Source organism: Phacochoerus africanus, chromosome X, assembly GCF_016906955.1.
Source record: "Phacochoerus africanus isolate WHEZ1 chromosome X, ROS_Pafr_v1, whole genome shotgun sequence".
NCBI classification, from domain to species: domain Eukaryota; kingdom Metazoa; phylum Chordata; class Mammalia; order Artiodactyla; family Suidae; genus Phacochoerus; species Phacochoerus africanus.
Window position 1 is genome coordinate 92755025 of NC_062560.1, and position 18023 is coordinate 92773047.

An 18023-nucleotide genomic window follows, 5' to 3' on the forward strand; every position below is an offset into this window, starting at 1 on the left:
TCTTCCCCAAGCTACTGCTTGAAACATGTCCCACTGTGTACTCTGTGGCAGGGGTGGACAGGTTGGGGATGGAAGGAGCATCCTGCAGAGGGAAGGTGATGATCAAGGGGCAAAAGTGCGTATTTAGGGTTTAGAGGGGAGGGATTTGATCTGCGGATTAATCCTGGTCTGGTCATGCATAACTTCCCAACGTATAGCACTGGGAACTATATCTAGTCACTTACGATGGAGCGTGATGGAGGATAATGTGAGAAAAAGAACGTACATATGTATGTGTGACTGGGTCACTTTGCTGTATAGCAGAAAATTGACAGAACACGATAAACCAGCTGTAATGGAAAAACTAAAAATCATTTAAAAAAAAAATAGCTTCCCAATGCCCATCGAAATTAGAGTCTTGGGAAATCAGGATGCGGATGCTCTCGCAAGTCTCCAAGAAAATATAGACCACAACGGTCAGGCCAGGCACTCGATCTGCTCTGCGTCCAGTTGGCTATCACTGCCCACGCCAGATGTTTGGAGCCATTATGCATGAGAAAATGTGTCACCTCATCACGCAGGGCTGGCCCTCTGCTGCCTATTCGGCGAGGAACACAGTCTTTCGGCCACCAGATAGCAAGCTGTATGCATGCAGATCCTGGAGTCTGCGTTTGGGCTCATCTTTCTATGATTTTCACAAGAAATATTGCCCTCACTGGCTAAGGTCCAACACACTGAATCTGGGAAGTGGGCATGTCAGCAGCCACCAGTACGGTTCTTCCTTCCCCAGGCATCAAGTATGGTTTTGATTGATTTGACACGTACCCAGGAAAGACATACACTACCTGGTACTTTGGGTGGGAGTCGGAGTTGGGTCACTCTGCTCATTGGACCACGACCCAGGACACCCCCTGCATTCACCTGGTGTTTTCGGTGCATTTGCCATATCCATTCAACCCGAGCCTCTGCTCAAGCTGGGACCCCCACCCCCCCCACCCCCAAATGCCTTCCTGCTTTGGCTCCATCCCTCTTAGTGTGTGAGTAGCAGGTTGATTTTTTGCAATTGCTTCAGGAGAGAGAGGGAGGGAGTTTTCTCTCCACCAGATGGACTGACACTTTTTCTTCCCCTGTCTTTTGTCTTTTTAGGGCCACACTCACGGCACATGGAGGTTCCCAGGCTAGGGGTCGAATCGGAGCTGCAGCTGCCAGCCTACACCACAGCTGCAGCGACACGGATCCGAGCTGCATCTGAGACCTACACCACAGCTCACAGCAACGCCGGATCCCTAACCCACTGAGCAAGGCCAGGAATCAAACCCGCAACCTCATGGTTACGAGTCAGGTTCGTTAACCACTGAGCCGTGATGGGAACTCCTAGACTGACACTTTTAAAGGACAGGGGGCTTTGCCTGCAGGGAGCACAGGTGTGCTGTGATGCTGTTTATTTAGTCCCTTCAAAACTACTCCTATTATTGCTACTATTTATTGCGAGCCTACAACATGCCAGATACAACGCTAACTGCTTTACACATGTCACCTCGCTTAATCCTCACTACCGTCTGAAGAAGGTTTGAATACCGTTCCCATTTAATTTTGGCTGTGCCATGCATGGCATATGGAAGTTCCTGGGCCAGGGATTGAACCCACACCACAGCATTCCTATTTTTAACAGATGGGAAAAGCGAGGCTCCGGCGAGTTGAGCGATCTGCACAAAATCATAGAGTTAATGCGTGATGGGGCCGAGATTCGAACCCACATCTGTCTCGTTGTTAAGCCTACTCTACCGCCCTGCCTTTTAAGAACTCAGAGAAACTGGCTTTGATGCTTGGCCGGTTGTTGCTTCTTGTGGAGGCCCCAAAGACCTCTCTGAAACCAAAACATCAAGTAGTCTGTACCCAGTTCCTAGGATGCGCCAAATTCAATGTGGGCTGCTGGTGGTGGGATGCAGACAAAGAGGCACGCAAGGCAGTTCTTGTTCTTAAGTCCTAACGATCTCACTGATGAGGGTGGACCCACACAGAACCAACGAGGGCCGGTGTAAGCAGTGAGAAGTGTAGGGGACCAACGGGGGCGGAGCTCAGGGACTCCTGGAGGGGGGTGGTGCCCAGGCTGGGCCTGAAGGACGGGCAGGTGTATGGCACTTCTGAGCCAGGTGCTCTGCCATGTGGGGGAGAAAGACCTGTCAGACTCAAGGAGGGGCCTTGTTTGGGGTGAGCTGGGGGAGGGGGGCTGGAAGCGGGCTGGGATCGAAAAGGTAGGCAATACGGGAGACAAAGATCCAGGCACACTTACACTTTGTCCTGACATTCCTGGGAACCCTGTGATTCCAGGGGACCCCTTCAGGCCGGGTAAGCCCCGCAGTCCTGTGGAACCAGGAGGGCCTGGTATCCCACTAAGTCCCTTGATGATGCTGGGCAAGCCAGGAGCTCCAGGCAAGCCTGGTGGCCCAGGGAGGCCAGCCTCTCCCTTGTCACCTGGGAGAGAAGCAAACAGCTTGGGAAAAGACTCTAAGCAAAAGAAAATCTGCTCCCCACGGTGCAGGTGCTGGGGTCGCAGGCAGGCAAAGGGCAAGCTAGGGGATAGTCAGCGTGGGGGTGGAGGCGGGGGTGGGGGAGGTGTCTTTGGGGCACCAGTCGTGGCCACCCCAGCCTCCTCACGGGGGAAGCCGCTCAGTGCCCACACTCCACTATCTGCCAGGCTCCGGTAGGGATGCAGCCTCCAGAGGTTCAAAAACTCAGTTCCGCAGTGGCCATGAAAACTGGCAGTCTCCCAGTCCAGGCACCCCTCAAATCCAGGGAAGGCAGCTTCCTTAGATCCAACCCCCACCCCTGCAGCTGCCACCCACACTGCCAGCCCCGGGGGTTCTTGGGCCGTGGAGCCTTTTCCCAGCAACGAAGTCAAATTTGGTCATAAAAACTGTCTTGGGTGGTTCTTTTGCCCACTCCCCACCCCAGCACCTCTGGGCCCGGGAAATCCGATGGATCCAGCTGAGCCCTGAGAGCCTCTGTCTCCTTTGAAAAGGACATTCAGCATTGGCGGTCTTGGACTGGGGATTCCCACTGGCCCTGGGTCGCCTCTGTCTCCTGCAGGGATGGAGATAGGGAGACCTGCGTGAGACAGAGCTTAGACACCCAGGTCAGGCATGAGCTTCCGTATCAGCTCTTCTCCCACCACCCCAGGCTCCTTTTCTGGGCACTTCCAGCCTCCTCCCTGCCTGTTTCCCCAACTTTTCATTTATGTGCACGCCCTCTCCTAGCCAAGCCCAAGGTCCATTAATTAATTCGTTAATTTTTATTTTTAGGGCCGCACACGCGGCATATGGAGGTTCCTGGGCGAGGGGTCGAATTTGAGCTGCAGCTGCCAGCCTAGGCCACAGCCACAGCCATGCAGGATCTAAGCCATATCTGCGACTTACACCACAGCTTGTATCAGTGCTGGATCCTTAACCCATCGAGTGAGGCCAGGGATCGAACCCATATCCTCAGGTTCTTAACCCACTGAGCCACAATAGGAACTCCCATTAGCAAATTTAGACCCTATATGAAACCCTCCTCTGTTGAACATCTGGGAATGTGTGACAAGGCCTCTAACATGCATTGGTAAGTCAGAGCGATTTAGGTCTTCTGGTTTAAAAGGACTTCATTCAGAAATCCCAAATCTTATCTAACACGGGGTTGGTACAAGCCACTTGAATGACAAAGTTGATTAAAATCTATCTTGGGAAGCATGGGTGGCACTTCTGGAATTCAATTCCCAGCTCACCTTTTTCACCAGGGCTGCCAGCCTGTCCAGAAGGTCCCACTCTTCCGGCCGATCCAGGAATTCCCTTTAATCCGCTTGCACCAGGAATACCAGGGAGACCTGGAATCCCTGGAAAACCTATCAGCCCAACAGACCCCTTCTCACCTGTGGAGAAACGAGAACTTCTCTTATTATCCCTGTTGGACATAGAAGGCAATGGAAGCTCAGAGAGGTTCATTAACTCACCCAAAGACACACAGCTAGGAAGGTGCAGAGAAGGGATTCAAACCCAAGTGTCTCTAACTCCAAAGCCTAGGCTCTTCATCAATACATGTTACGCTACTTCCCTGAACAGGTCCGTGGCACCAAGCACCAGAAAGGAAAGGAGAGGTGAGTACCTCTCTTACCAAAACAAAATGAAACACACCAAAACAACAACAACAAAAAACAGCCTAGGACAGGGCGATGAACTCTAGCCTGGTGCTGGTGCTAACGAGTTGTGTGACCTTGTACCAGTACTGCCCCCTCCTGTGAAACCTCTAGGGTCTAGCAGGATAGTCAGAGGAAATGAGTTACCAGGCTTTAAGAAAGGGGCGTGCAGGAGTTCCCGTCATGGTGCAGCGGAAGTGAATCTGACTAGGAACCAAGAGGTTGCGGGTTCGATTCCTGGCCTCGCTCAGTGGGTTAAGGATCTGGCATGGCCGTGAGCTGTGGTGTAGGTTGCAGACACGGCTCGGATCTGCCGTTGCTGTGCCTGTGGCGTAGGCTGGCAGCTACAGCTCTGATTGGACCTCTGACCTGGGAACCTCCATATGCCACAGGTGCAGCCCTAAAAAGACAAAAGACAAAAAAAAAAAAAAAGAAAGAAAAAGAAAAGAAAAGAAAGGGGCATGCACACGAGCAACCCCCGTGTGACTGTTACTGTCCCTGCCCACAGTGTTCAAACCCAGTGTTCTACCCAGCAGGCAGTGGGGGCGACTCACCTTTAGCACTAGCCTTGCCAACTATCTTGCCACCAAAAGCCCTGCCCACCTTCTCCCGGTTATGCATTCCTAAGTAGAGAGGAGGGAGGCAGCAAGCTGGGCAGCTGGCAGCTCCCTTTTGGCACCTGATCATTTCACTTACCCTTCGGACCTGGCAGGCCTGGCAACCCAGTGGCCCCTGGCGAGCCGGGGTTCCCCAGGAAGCCAATTAGGCCCGGAGATCCCGGAAGGCCTTTCAGCCCAGGCAGGCCTCTCTTGCCAGCTGATGCGGGGGGACCTATCTCGCCTCTTGGACCTCTCTTCCCAGGATGTCCTGAATTGGCACAGGAGAGAACACAGGACCGCTGTCAAGGTGGGGGCTCTGTCCAGATCTGGGCCACTGCCCAGTGCCATGGCTTTGGGTTGGTTGGCTTGTTGGGATTTGTAAACAGCCCTTGAGCAATGGTCTAGGCAGGCTGCTAACAGGCAGCCTTCTCAGTTGGCTAAAGCATGGGCATCCACCACCCAGAGAGCCAGGCCGACGGCTGCTTCTTCCAGCTCCTCCAAGAGCTGGTGGGCCGGGCGCGCAGACCCCTTCGGATGATAACTCTTCCCCCCCTTCTGAATGCGATTCACGCTTTAGCTTCTGAATGGAGCTCTGGGAAGCCGGGGTGGCAACTGGACCCTAGGTTCCCCGGGAGCTTCCAGTTTGAATCACTCCATAATGGCTGTTTCCTGAGCCAATCGGTGAAGCAGAGGTTAAAGCTGAGCCATTATGTCAGCCTCCCAGGGCGCCATGGATACAGGGCTGCCCTTTTAATCCCTCATGCAAGCAGTTAAGTCGGCCAGTTCCTTGGCATTAAGGTTGAAAGACCCCCTAGTGCCAAGTACTGTAGAAATCCCCAAGACCCATTTGGTCTCCTAGGTATTCTGAGACATCTTTCCCCGGGCTTTAAAGTTGGTCAATGGGATTAAGCTCCTGAGCTGCTGCCAAAGTGGAATGTTCAGGTACAAAGCAAGGAAATTAAAAAACCAAAGGATTAAATCAGTGACGACTGAGGTCTTTGGGCCCCCAAGGACCTAAATGAATGGCTGACTTGGTTTTCTATGGCTTGAAAAGCATCAAGTAGCTGCAAGCCCCTGGATTCTAATGGGAGGCTGTGAAGGGGATTCCGCAACGAAGAAAGGAAATGCGATGGGGGCCGAGCCCACAGCATGAGTTCAGGTCAGATAATAGTCAGATAATTCCGCAAGAGGCAAAGCCAGGGCCCGGCGGTGTTAGTCTGTGAGCTTGTGGGTCCCTTTCTCACCTGGTCAGCCTCTGTGAAGACCCCAGAAACACACAAGGACAAAGGGGATAAAAAGGATATTAGAGGCTCTGCAAAAACTCAACTTCAGTCACGGGCGGCAGGAGCCAAGGGGGGATGACGTTGTCACAGCGGCAGGGCAAGGAGGGTGGTGTGAGCAAAAGGCCAGCTACAAGCACTAGGCTGGAAATGGGGCGGTGGGGTGGGGGGGAATCTGGCCCCACTGCTGAGTGAAAGATGCTTTGGCCCTGGCTCCTCAGAGGCCTGCTGGCCTGAGAGGCAGGCTGCCAGCGTGGCCACCCTCTGCTCGAGCTTCTCCCCGGGGCCCAAAGCAGGCTCCCCAGCAAGGGCGTTGGAGAGGGGCAAGACCCACCTGCACCACTAGGGCAGGAAGGCAGGAGGGAGGCTGAAGCCCCAGAGAGGCGACTGAGGCCGTGGGGGAGGGGCGGTGAGGAATCAGATTTGGGGGGGTCAGATTTTGGAGGCTCAGCTGTGGGAATGGGCTCAGCTTGGCACTGAGGGGGTGACTTGAGAAGTCAGGGAAGTCAGTCCCCTTCTAAACTCTGGCCCTGTCGCACTGCTGCCACCGCCCCTCAGGGTGCCAGGCATGGGGGGCCTGGTTTAAGTCTGTCAAGATGGGGCTCCCTGCTCTGCAGGACCTACCTGAAGTGCCTGGAAAGCCTGGCGCTCCTGGGAGCCCGGGTTTGCCCTTGATGCCGAATAGACCACCAGGTCCGGGGGGGCCTGGCTGTCCCGTGTGGCCTGGTGTTCCAGGGCTGCCCCGCTCACCTTTGGGGCCGAGCAAGCCTGGTTTCCCAAGCAAACCTGAGGAAAGGAACAGGCAGAGGATTGGTCCCTGGATTGATAGCTTGAGGGAGTGGACTTGGTCTACCGATGTTTAAAAAAGCCCCTGATCCATCCCGCGTGCCACTGTCTTGTCTGTTCCAGCCTTGCTGCTGTTCCCAGCAGTAAACCCAAGGCTTGGCCAGAAATCTGACCATTGGTGATAGATACTTCTGCAATTACAAACATAGGAGAATGGACTCAGGTGCTTTAAGAAAAAGTTCCCAAAAGGGAGGGACAGAACAAAACGACCTTTCATTTTAAGCCCCTAATTCATCCCTCACCCCAGGTTCATGCAAGTATATAAGTTACTGAAAATGCTTTTGGTAGATGGTCAAATAAAGGGAGGCAAAGAGAGTCACCCTTGGGTCCTGGAAGGCCAGAGTCTCCAGGAAATCCTCTGTCCCCTGGCAGTCCCTGCAGGCCTTGCTCCCCCGGAGCACCGCTCTCGGCACCAATGATGTCACCAGGGGCTCCCTTGGGACCTGGTAAGCCTGGACTGCCCACTTTCCCAGGGAAGCCATCTTTTCCAGGAAGCCCAGGAAACCCAGGCAAGCCCTTCTCTCCACGAGGTCCAGGAAATCCTAAATGCAAAGAAGCAAAAAGAAGAGGCCCTGGAGGTTAGGTTGAGAAGTGATAGCTTTCGGTAGAGGGACTCGGACACTGATTTTTTTTTTTCTACTACAAAAGTTCACATATTAATAATGTATGTCGCTTCCCTTAAAGGTCTGGAATCCCTGGTCCTGGGGAGACTTGCCCAGAGGTAGGGTCTGCCCCATGTAACCTGAAGGAGGTTCCGGCTCAGTGAGGCTGGGCCCTGGGGAGAGCTCAGGCAATGCACTCCCAGGGTCCCCACAGTGGCCAAAGGGCACAGGTTACATCTGGGGCCTCCTGCTTCTGCAATCATCTCTCTCCTGCCATCATGCCTCCCTCTTGCTGGGTGATGGAGGGACCCGAGGCCCTGATCAACCTGAAGGCACGTGGCCCAAGAGGAGCCTCATGCTGTAGAGCGGGGTGGTTCTCAAACTGCGCTTGCGTCAGATCCCCTGGGGCAGGCGTGTTTGGGAAAACCCAGATTGCCGGGCCCACTGCCACCCCTGGAGCTTCTGATCAGGAGCTCCCGCCAAGGCGCCAAGCATCTGCAGCACTAACAAAGGCCCAGATGCTGCTGATGCTGCTGGCTGAGGGAACCCAGTTTGAGAACCCCTGGGGCAGTGACGAACAATGACGCTCAGGTTGGAAGGACAGAGTGTGAGCCAAGGGTGTGAAATACAACACCTTCCCTGTCGCTCCTCTGAATCTCTTTCTCTGACCTTTAAGGAGGCGATCCAGGGAACTGCCATAGAACATGCAGTCAGAGCCACCCGGCACCTGTCACTAGTGGCTTTGTGATCTCAGGCAAGTCACTTTCCATCTGAGCCTTTCCTCCTCTGAAAGTGAAGGGGTTGGCCCAGCCCATCATAAATGTCCCTGCTTGCTCTGAGCTGCTGTCATTCTACAGCTCTAAGCTCTGTCTTGCCCACATATGAAATCAAAACCATCCCGCTTACACCAGGGCACAAAGCTAACTTCCTATGATCAGCGGATTGGCTACGACCATCCCAACCCACACAAACACAAAAGGAGAAGCAGGTGAAGAGAAGCTCCTTTTCTTACCTGGCAGTTCAGGGAGGTGAACCGATCCTGGATTTCCAGGCTCTCCTTTATTTCCACGCAATCCAGGCTGGCCTGGCGTCCCTGGGAGGCCATGGGCCCCTTTAGGGCCTGAAAACCCAAATGTGAGCAGTAAAGAGAAAGGAGAGTCGGTATGGTGGTATGGTGAGGTGGGATTTGAGATGTCCAGTCAATGATCTTAGCATTTTAAAGGGACCTCTCTTATTCTCACCTCCCCACACAGCCCTCTCTAGCAGCCACTCTATTTCCTTAATTGTCAAGGCTGCCCTCTCAGAAGGACTGTGGACCCCAAATGCCACCAGGCTATCCTCAGCTTTCTCTGGTGTGTGGCCCTCACAAGCATGCTCGGTGGCTTTCTCTGGCCTCATTCCTTACCTGGGAGTCCGGGAGTTCCTGGGAATCCTGGTGGACCGTAAGCCCCAGGAATAACACAAGGCAAGGTGACACCTGTAAACGGTAACATGTAAGCATCGAGTGAACCTGCTGAGTCAGAGATGACTTCTCCCTTGCAAGCTCCTTTCCTCCCCGTCCCGTGAATGGAACAGCTAAGTTCTTCTTCCCACCCAGAAGCTGGAAGCCCCATGCAGAATATCCCTGGCATCAGAAGCTCTTGGGAGTTACTCCTAGTGTAATTCTGCACAGATTAAGAATGCCCCTAGCTTCCAAGTGCCAGGAAGTCACCTTCTATCAATTTCCTATTATCCAGGAATGGAAGCCAAGGGCAATGGCCCATACACCCTGCCTTCAGATGGAGTCCCTCCCTAGGATGTAGGCTTGGGGGTTAGTCTGGAGGGTCCATTGTGCCTACATGACTAGATTGGAGAATTTTTTTTTTTTTTTTGCTTTTTAGGGCTGCACCTGTGGCATATGGAGGTTCCCAGGCTAGGGGTCAGATTGGAGCTGTAGCTGGTGGCCTACACCACAGCCACAGCAACACCAGATCTGAGCCGCATCTGCAAACTGCACCACAGCTCACGGCAACGCCGGATCCTTAACCCACTGAGCGAGGCCAGGGACCTGCCACCTCATGGTTCCTAGTCGGATTCGTTTCCACTGTGCCACGACAGGAACTCCTAGATTGGAGAATTTGAAGCCAAGACCCCTCAAGTTCACATGCCTGCTCTTTTCTTAGAATAAGGCTTTCCCCAAACCACTGTGCTCTTTTGACACATGTCCTTCGAGATCTGTTGAAACCTATTGATTGCCCTTGGTCAAATGTAACCATATGTCTGTACCAGGCAAACACTGCAGGCCACTTTCTTGGCCTTGACAGACAGTGACCCTTCCCTCAGCTCCTCACTTGACACTGTCAACTCTGCTGCTCAGGGAAGACGAGGAAGTCCATTTCAGTATTCCAGACACTGAAATTGGCCTGCATGGCCCTTCCCCTAGCAAATTCTTCCTTGCTTATTCATAGTGCAAATAAAACGAGTCTATAAGATCACAGAGGGGCGGTTTAATAAAACACGGGTGAACAAATTGTTAGTCGACTCCTTCAAGTGCCATTTACAAACAATTGCTATGTTAATTAAAACTAGTCTTGCCTATTCATTAAAACAATCCCCCAAGGCCTGCTGCTTCATAATAAACTGCTAGTGCTTTTGCCTGTACTTAAATCACAAATTGCATCTCTTTAAAAAAATGTACACAACCTATGATTCAGATTGCTTGCTCAACCAGCTGGCATTTCTCCCTCAGTCCCACTTCTGTTTTCCAATGTAAAGGCTTGATGGCATTTTGAGCTCACCTGCTCTATTCTGAAATCAAAATGGGGAATTGGACAGTATGATGTATTGGTGAAGAGCCTGGGCTCTGAAGCCAAGACAGAGCTGAGCTTGTATCCTCGTTCTGCTATTAACTAGCTGTATGAGCAAGATACGCAACCTCTCTGAGCTTCGTGCATCAAAAAGGAGCCATTTACTGCCTTTGGTGCTTGTGAGGATTATACAGCATTAGTGCTAATAGCACTTGGTGCCTGGCACGCCGGTATGTGCTCAATGAATACTAGTTTATTATTATTATTATTATCAGCTTGCTTATGGAGGTGTATTCAGAAGCGCTCCAGCAATGCCAGCCCCCCGATTCGACCTCACTCCTTTGTAGCCTGGGCAGTAACTTTCTGCCCTCCCGAGCTCAGGCTCCTCAGGTGAGAGATGGCCAGAAGCCTGATCTTCCTCCACTGATGGTCACCCCCATCTCCATCGCGCCAGATGTTGAGATGATGCTGCTATTTCATGAGGGCTGCCAAGCCTGGGCTCAGCTTTGGACTAGGCTGAAGAGCTGCCTCCCTAGATGGCATCATGAGCAGGACCCTTGCAGAAAACTCTCCTGCCCCAACTATTTCGATAGCCCATTGATTCTACAGTGTCAAACATGGTCGTTTCATTGCTTTATGTCTTAAAAAACAAACTGGGTAAAATACAAATATCTCTGGGGCTGGGGCTGAACATGAAGCCATCCACCCTCAATTTATCCCATCATGGATTCTTTTCAACTATGATAGCCAGAGAAAAAGACACTTTAGAGGATGGGGCCGAGGACAGGCACCTGGAAAGGTTCCAGGGCAGGAAAAATAATGAGACAAGGGAAGATGAGTATAAACCATTGGAAATCAAAGACACGCTTCCCCTTTCACTTCAGACCAGTCCTGTATAACACACAGCACTTGCGCGTGGCAAGCAGAGGGTCCAGATGGTGAGAAGGTAAGGACTTTAGGTCATACTGCTATCTGGCTCTTTTACTTTACATCCCTGAATTCAGAGCTTCCTCCCCAACAAAGCAAAAATCAGCTCTACCCATGTTCAATTTTTTTTTTTTTTTTTTTTTGCTTTTTAGGGCCACACCCATGGCATATGGAAGTTCCCAGGCTAGGGGTCGAATCAGAGCTACTACTGTCAGTCTACACCACAGCCACAGCAACACATGATCCAAGCCACATCTGCGACCTACACCACAGCTCATGGCAATGCTGGATCCTTAACCCACTGAGGGAGGCCAGGGATGGAACCTGGATACTAGTCAGATTAGTTTCTGCTGCACCACAATGGGAACTCCCCAGGTTCTGCTTTCTAACTGCAATGGATGACCTAATTATTCACAATTTTCCTCACTCATGCCCAGATTCACCTTCTGAATAAAAAAAAAAAACACCTCTGGTTATTAAGATTCGAGCATCTCAGCTTATTCTGGATGCAATGAATAAGTATCAGACAGGCGTGGATCTTTCCAGGTAACTCCCAAGGCCAGCTATGGCCTCAGTTAAATTCACAAACGAAGGCGGCCAAGGTAGAGAGCTCAGTCAAGCCATCAACATGCATGGCGAAGGAGATCAGCCCTTGCAGAGACTGCGTGCCCATGTCCCCCTGTCCTCCCTCCCACGGAGGGTGTGCTAAGAAGCGTCTGAAGCAGTGTCAGCCTTTGCACCCCAGCCTTCAGACCAGCCCTCCCCAACCCCGGCCTCCAGGGCGGTGCTCGGGCCATTGTGAGTGTCTGAGATAAAGGGAACAATACGGAAGGGTGGGTTGTGTCACCATGGGCGTTTGACAATCAATAGACCTAGCTAGCTCTCACCTCCCTCTGTGTCTAAGTCTCTGTCCCCAACCTTCTCTCCGCAGCAGCAGTCACCTAGACCAATCAAGTCAAGGAGAAAATTAAACCGGGACCGAAGTTTCTGGAGACCCAAGGACAGTCTCGTCTTGTCTGTAGCCCGGGTGGAGCCAACCCATCAAATTGCCCATCTGGATTGAGGGGAACGAGCTGGCACCAACACGGGATCAAGGACACAGTAGCCGCCGCAGTGAGAACCAGAGTGATTGATTACTGTGAGCATCTGGATCCGAGCCTCTTTGGAAACAGCCAGTGGTCTGCTTGCCCAGGGTTTGTCATCATTCTCACTATTCGGCTGAAAGGCTTCTGATGACTGCATTGCCATTCCCGGCAATGCAGCTGTCCTAGCCTGTACCACCCCTGGCTGGAGTGAATACATTCAGAAACAGCATCTTCATCTTTCCTGGCAACAGGAATGGCCATGGTGCAAATGTCTAGGGCCCACAGGTGGAGTGTTTTTACCATCGTGTGGCAAGAAAGGTAGGTTCAAGGAGTTCTACTTGGCTATCGTAGAGAGAAAAAGAAAGCTCGTGCTCTTAGGTGCAGTAACCTTTTGGGAAAGCCTCGGTACTGCAACAAGAACATTTTCTGCCTAAGGTATCTCCCAAGCCATAGCTTTCTGTAGCGCTAGATTCCTGAGACCTTTCTGTGTCCAGAGATCACGAAGTTTAGGACAGAAATGGTCCTGGGGGCTTCCTTTTGTTGCTCCAGCAGCTGGAATGATGATAATATCTAGATTTGAGCGTGTGTAAATTTCTAGGTACCATGATAATATAACTCGGTTGAAAACCTAGTTGGCTGCAAAATGGGTTGACCTGGGATGAAGACTCAGTTGGTGGAATGACCATGAATAATGTCTCTGGAAGCAGAGCTGGAAGCAAAGCTAATACCTGACATCAGGCCATCCAAAAGGCAGAATGTTTTCATTTGATAAAATTGCCTTAAGAGAAATACTGCCTTAAGAGAAATACTGACTTGAGTGGAAATACGGACTTGGTTTTGTTGAATCTTGAGGGAACTAATTCAATACCTTGTAATAACCTGTAAGGGCAAAGAATCTGAAAAAGAATGCGTGTGTGTCTAACTCGATCACATGTACACCTGAAACTAACACAAGACTGTAAATCAACCATACTGCAATTAAAAGAGCCTTGAATCATCATTTTTGAAACTTGTATCATAACCCTTATTATACCAATTCACAAAATTACATCTTAAAAGAAATACATTTTTGTAAGACCTGGTATCTGTCTTCTTTTTTGTAATTCTTCATGGTGATGAAGTGGAAAGAGGAGAAACAGGTCTAAGAAAAAGCCCCTTTGGTTACTGGGAAGGTCCTTTCCTCTGTGAGTATATATTAGTCTCCTATGGAATACTGGAGTATTGCACTATAGGAGGCAAGTTGGGAAACACTAAAAAAGGATTATTCACCTTCCTTAGTATTTAGAGTCTTAAAATGCAGTTGGAAAAAGTAAAAGCATTAATGGAATGAAATCTATAATCTAACTGGCAATGGCATAGTGTAGGGGTCACGAGAAAGCTTCTTGGAAAATTAGGGCTTATATTGAACCCTGAGAGTTGGATAGGATGTGACTAGGTAGAGAAAAGAGGAAGATTATTCCAGAAAAAGGCAACATGGGCACAGTCTTGGAGTTGGAAGTGATCACATTATGTTTGGGGACAGTGAAAAATACTGTTGTCCGTGTGTGTGTGTGTGTGTGTGTGTGTGTGTGTGTGTATCATGAAGAGTATGAGATAAGGTCAGATTGGAAAGGTTGCTGGTGTCCCTTTTTGGAGACTTTCAAACTCCAGGCTGAGGAGTTTGAACATTATCCTCTATTCGGTAGAGACTTATCTGTGGCTTTGGACTTGGGATATAACATGACGGAATCAACACTTTGCAGATATTAACCTGGCAGCAGTGTTCACAGAGGAATTGCATGGGGGCAAAGTCTAGAGGTAGGAGATGAAAAACTACTTAGGAAGTTGTTGTCATCCATCCGTCCATCCACCCACCCATCTAGCCATCATTTATTCCAACCAGCATATGGGTATGTGATAAGTTAGGCACGAGATAATGAGGAAGGGAAGCTTATAAGAAGCATTGCACATGAAGAATAGGCCATACGTTTTGAGTCTGCCAACTTCGGATGACTCTAAGAAGTGTGGTACCACTAATGCAAACATGGAAGTCATGGAAACGTACATGTTGGAATGAAGAGCTGTTCCTGCTACACGGAAGATGGCAAGTTATGAGCATAGCACCTTAATAATCTCTAAGCAGGACTGTCACTCATTATAAGTCCTGAAATTCAAGTAGAAAAAGAAGTTATACACATAGGAGGGATTTAAGGTATGAAATGGAGATCAGACGAGATACAACTAGGGGCTCGTCTCAATCGGAGATCTCATGAATTAAGGAAAAGTTCTTCCCTGCTGATGCTAGTACCACCTGTCTCAGAGGCTACTTTGACCCATTCCCGCTCATTACTTTGATGGTACTCAGAACAAAGGGTCGTCCAGCTTCCGCTTGAAATTTTCCAAGGATTATGACCTCATCACCTCCCAAGGCAGCTCTGCGACTCCTGGAGACTGCTCTGTTAGGAGGTTTTTTTCGCTACATAGAACTGAAATCTATGTTGTTCTGTGAAACTGTACCATGATCCTTTCTCCCCATGAAGACCTTCAAGAGGATTGAAAACAGTGATTACAACTAGTCTTTTTTTTTTTTTTAAGGGCTGCACCTGAGACGTAAGTTCCCAGGTGAAGAGTTGAATCATAGCTACAGCTGTCCGCCTATGCCACAGCCACGTCTGAGCCCTACCCCACAGCTCATGGCAATGCCAGATCCCTGACCCACTGAGTGAGGTGGGTCAGGGATCTCATGGATAGTAGTCAGGTTTGTGTCCACTAAGCCACAACGGGAACTCCACAACTAGTCTTTTTATGACACGGTTCATCATGTATCTGGGTCAGTTTTCCAAGCCCAAAGCCATCTGATTCCCTGACTCACCTGGAAGTCCAGAGGGACCTTGTGGCCCTGGTAATCCATCTACTCCTTGATCTCCAGGAAGCCCCCGAGGTCCAGGCGATCCTGGTAGCCCAATTCCTGGGGGTCCAGTTGGACCAGTGTGGCCTTTTTCACCAGGAAGTCCTGGTAACCCCTTTTCACCAGGGAAGCCCAATCCTCCGTCACCCTAGACGACACACAGGGAAGAAGGAAAGCCTGATTTAGAGACGGCTCTCGTAATTGCTCTGACCACAGGAAAGAGATACTTAACCAGTGTGACCAAGGTTTTTTTTTTTTTTTGCTTTTAGGGGCCATACCCACAGCATATGGAAGTTCCCAGGCTAGGGGTTAAATCGGAGCTACAGCTGCCGGCCTACGGCACAGCCACAGCAATGCAGGATCTGAGCTGCATCTGTGACCCACACCACAGCTCACAGCAGTGCCGGATCCTTAACCCACTGAGGGAGGCCAGGGATTGAACCTGCGTCCTCTCGGATCCTAGTCAGATTTGTTTCCACTGTGCCACAACGGGAACTCCTGAGGCTTTTATTTTTTTTTATTTATTTATTTTTGGTTAAAATTCTCTATCACTCTGGCTTATCAATCAATTCCTCTGGGTTAATGGGAATGAAGCTTGTCAACCCTAGGTGACCTGATAATACAAAAGGTTCCTGATTGGTGGGGACAACAGGGCAGGAACCAGCAGGATAACGCCCCTGGGGGGGGGGTTGTCACAGAAAGTAGCTGGCTTACTACATGCAAGGAAAAGCTCTCGAGAAGCTGAAGCGTTTTAAATGCAATGGTTGGTTGTCACTGGCATTTATCAAGGGAGCCACTGACCCATTCCGGAGGGGGAAAAAAAAAAAAAGATTCCCATTCTATAGAAAGGAAAAGCACAGACCCAAAAGGGTCAGTGGCAGAGGCAGGAAGAGATATACTGGACAATCTGCCCCCCCCCCATTTCATGGTCTAGTAGCCATTGGAAACCCCACCTCCCCAAGTCAGGTATGAGGATTCATAGAGCTAGTCACCCAGAAACAATCCACTTACCGGAAGGCCTGGGAGACCCGGTAAACCTGGTATTCCATCCTTGCCTGGCACGCCTGGCTCACCAGGGAGCCCCTGCAGCCCAGGATCACCCTGATCGCCTGGCAACCCTGATCCTGTACTGAGGCTCGGTTCCCCTTTCTTTCCTTTGGGGCCTGCTGGACCTTGAGGCCCAAATAAACCCTGCCAAAAAGACAAAGGGAACAATCAGGAAACACAGACTTCATAGGATTCTGGTACCTCACATCGGTCTGACCTAAAACAGGTCCTTGGGTACATTTTGGCACAGTCCTGGACACCGGATTCTGTGGTCATCTTGGGTTCTAACTGGCCCTTTTTTCTTTTCTTACCCTTTCTAAATGTTGAAATCTTTGAGGATGGGACTCAATTCCAATCTTATCTTCAGGGCCCAGCACAGTGCTGAGCAAATGTAAATAATTTTGTGCACGGGAGGGAGGGAATTGAGGATGGGATATAGGGAGGGAACACAGGTAGGTTGCAGCAGAAAGGGCCCTTAGAGAGCATCTCGACAGACTTCTTCATATTACAGATCAAAACCCTCAAGCTTTGTTTTATCCCCACCTTTCATGTGTTTTTAGGGAAGTGACTGGTGAGGCATGTGGGGCGTTTGGCTCCCTCAGGGCCAACGTTTGGTGAGACTTACGGGATCCCCTGATGGGCCCTGTGCACCCCCAGAACCTGGATCTCCTCTGGCTCCTTTAGGGCCTGGAGGGCCCAGGAGACCTGGTGGCCCAGGCAGGCCTGACTCCCCTGGGGGTCCAACGTTGGAAATACCACCATCACAAGCACAGAAACCCGAGTCCCCTAGAGAAAAAAAAACAACAAAAGGCGACATTAAACAAGGTAGGCCATCTTTCCAAGAAGAGGAAAGACCTGTCAGTGGTAATTTGTGACCCGGACATGTCTATGGAGAGAATCAGAAGACCTGCCGAGAATAGACTCAAAGGAACTAGGTTTCCTCTTTGTCAAAGTACCTTTATGCTGGGGATTTGGATTTCATTCATCTAGGGTGGGGCCCAGCCACGAGTGAGTCTTATGTGCAGCCAGAGCTGAGAACCACTGACCCATGCTAACTAACCAACTGAGAGTGTGGAATCCAAGCCACTCGAAGGTTCTATTCCCCAAAGTGTCTTCTCCCTGTGTTTTGCACACAAATGCCAAATACATTGATGATAGAGATGTCAGCAAAGCATCTTTGAAGAGATATCAAGGAGTCACCAGCACTATAGCCCACCCACCTATACCTTCCATGCTTATAGTCTAGGAAATGAGACTTTGGGCCATTTCCCTAAGATCCTGAAGGACCTCTGTCTTTTTTTTTTTTTTTTCTTTTTCTTTTTAGGGCCACACGTGTGGCATATGGTAGTTCCCAGGCTAGGGCTTGAATTGAAGCTGCAGCTTCTTGGCCTACACCACAGCCACAGCAACACTGGATCCAAGCTGTGTTTGCAACCTACACCACAGCTCATGGCAACGCCAGATCCTAAACCCACTGAGCAAGGCCAGGGATCGAACCCACATCCTCATGGAAACGAGTTGGGTTCATTACTGCTGAGCCACAATGGGAACTCCCGAAAGGATCACTTCTTACTTTTAGAAACTTGATAATCACTGAAGCTCTGAAAGAACAGTCTGTTCTCCACATAATCATTTCTCGTGTGATCCATGGACCTCCTGTATGAGTCACTGGGATGCTTGTTTATAAAGCAGCTTGCTGGGCCTCACCCCAGGACTAATCAATCAGACTCTTAGGAGGACAGACCTAAGAATCTAATTTGTAGTAATCTCTTTCTGGGTGATTCTCATGTCTAATGAATCACCTGAGAATCATT

General features: G+C 50.3%; 1 protein-coding gene across 3 annotated transcripts in view; it reads right to left on the reverse strand.

The window, feature by feature from the left end:
* Positions 1–18023, reverse strand: part of COL4A6 (collagen type IV alpha 6 chain) — a 319377-nt gene that overhangs the window by 15675 nt on the left and 285679 nt on the right. For 2 of the 3 annotated variants that reach the window (XM_047764999.1, XM_047764998.1), the window contains 12 exons: positions 16835–16995; positions 16174–16353; positions 15127–15310; positions 12078–12131; positions 8883–8954; positions 8490–8597; positions 7196–7417; positions 6654–6815; positions 4847–5017; positions 3743–3886; positions 2938–3063; positions 2273–2454 (listed from right to left, as the gene is read on the reverse strand). In XM_047764999.1, coding sequence (XP_047620955.1) covers positions 2273–2454; positions 2938–3063; positions 3743–3886; positions 4847–5017; positions 6654–6815; positions 7196–7417; positions 8490–8597; positions 8883–8954; positions 12078–12131; positions 15127–15310; positions 16174–16353; positions 16835–16995 — 1766 coding nt within the window. The remainder of the gene's footprint in view (positions 1–2272; positions 2455–2937; positions 3064–3742; positions 3887–4846; positions 5018–6653; positions 6816–7195; positions 7418–8489; positions 8598–8882; positions 8955–12077; positions 12132–15126; positions 15311–16173; positions 16354–16834; positions 16996–18023) is intronic. The other variant, XM_047765001.1, reaches the window with a different exon arrangement.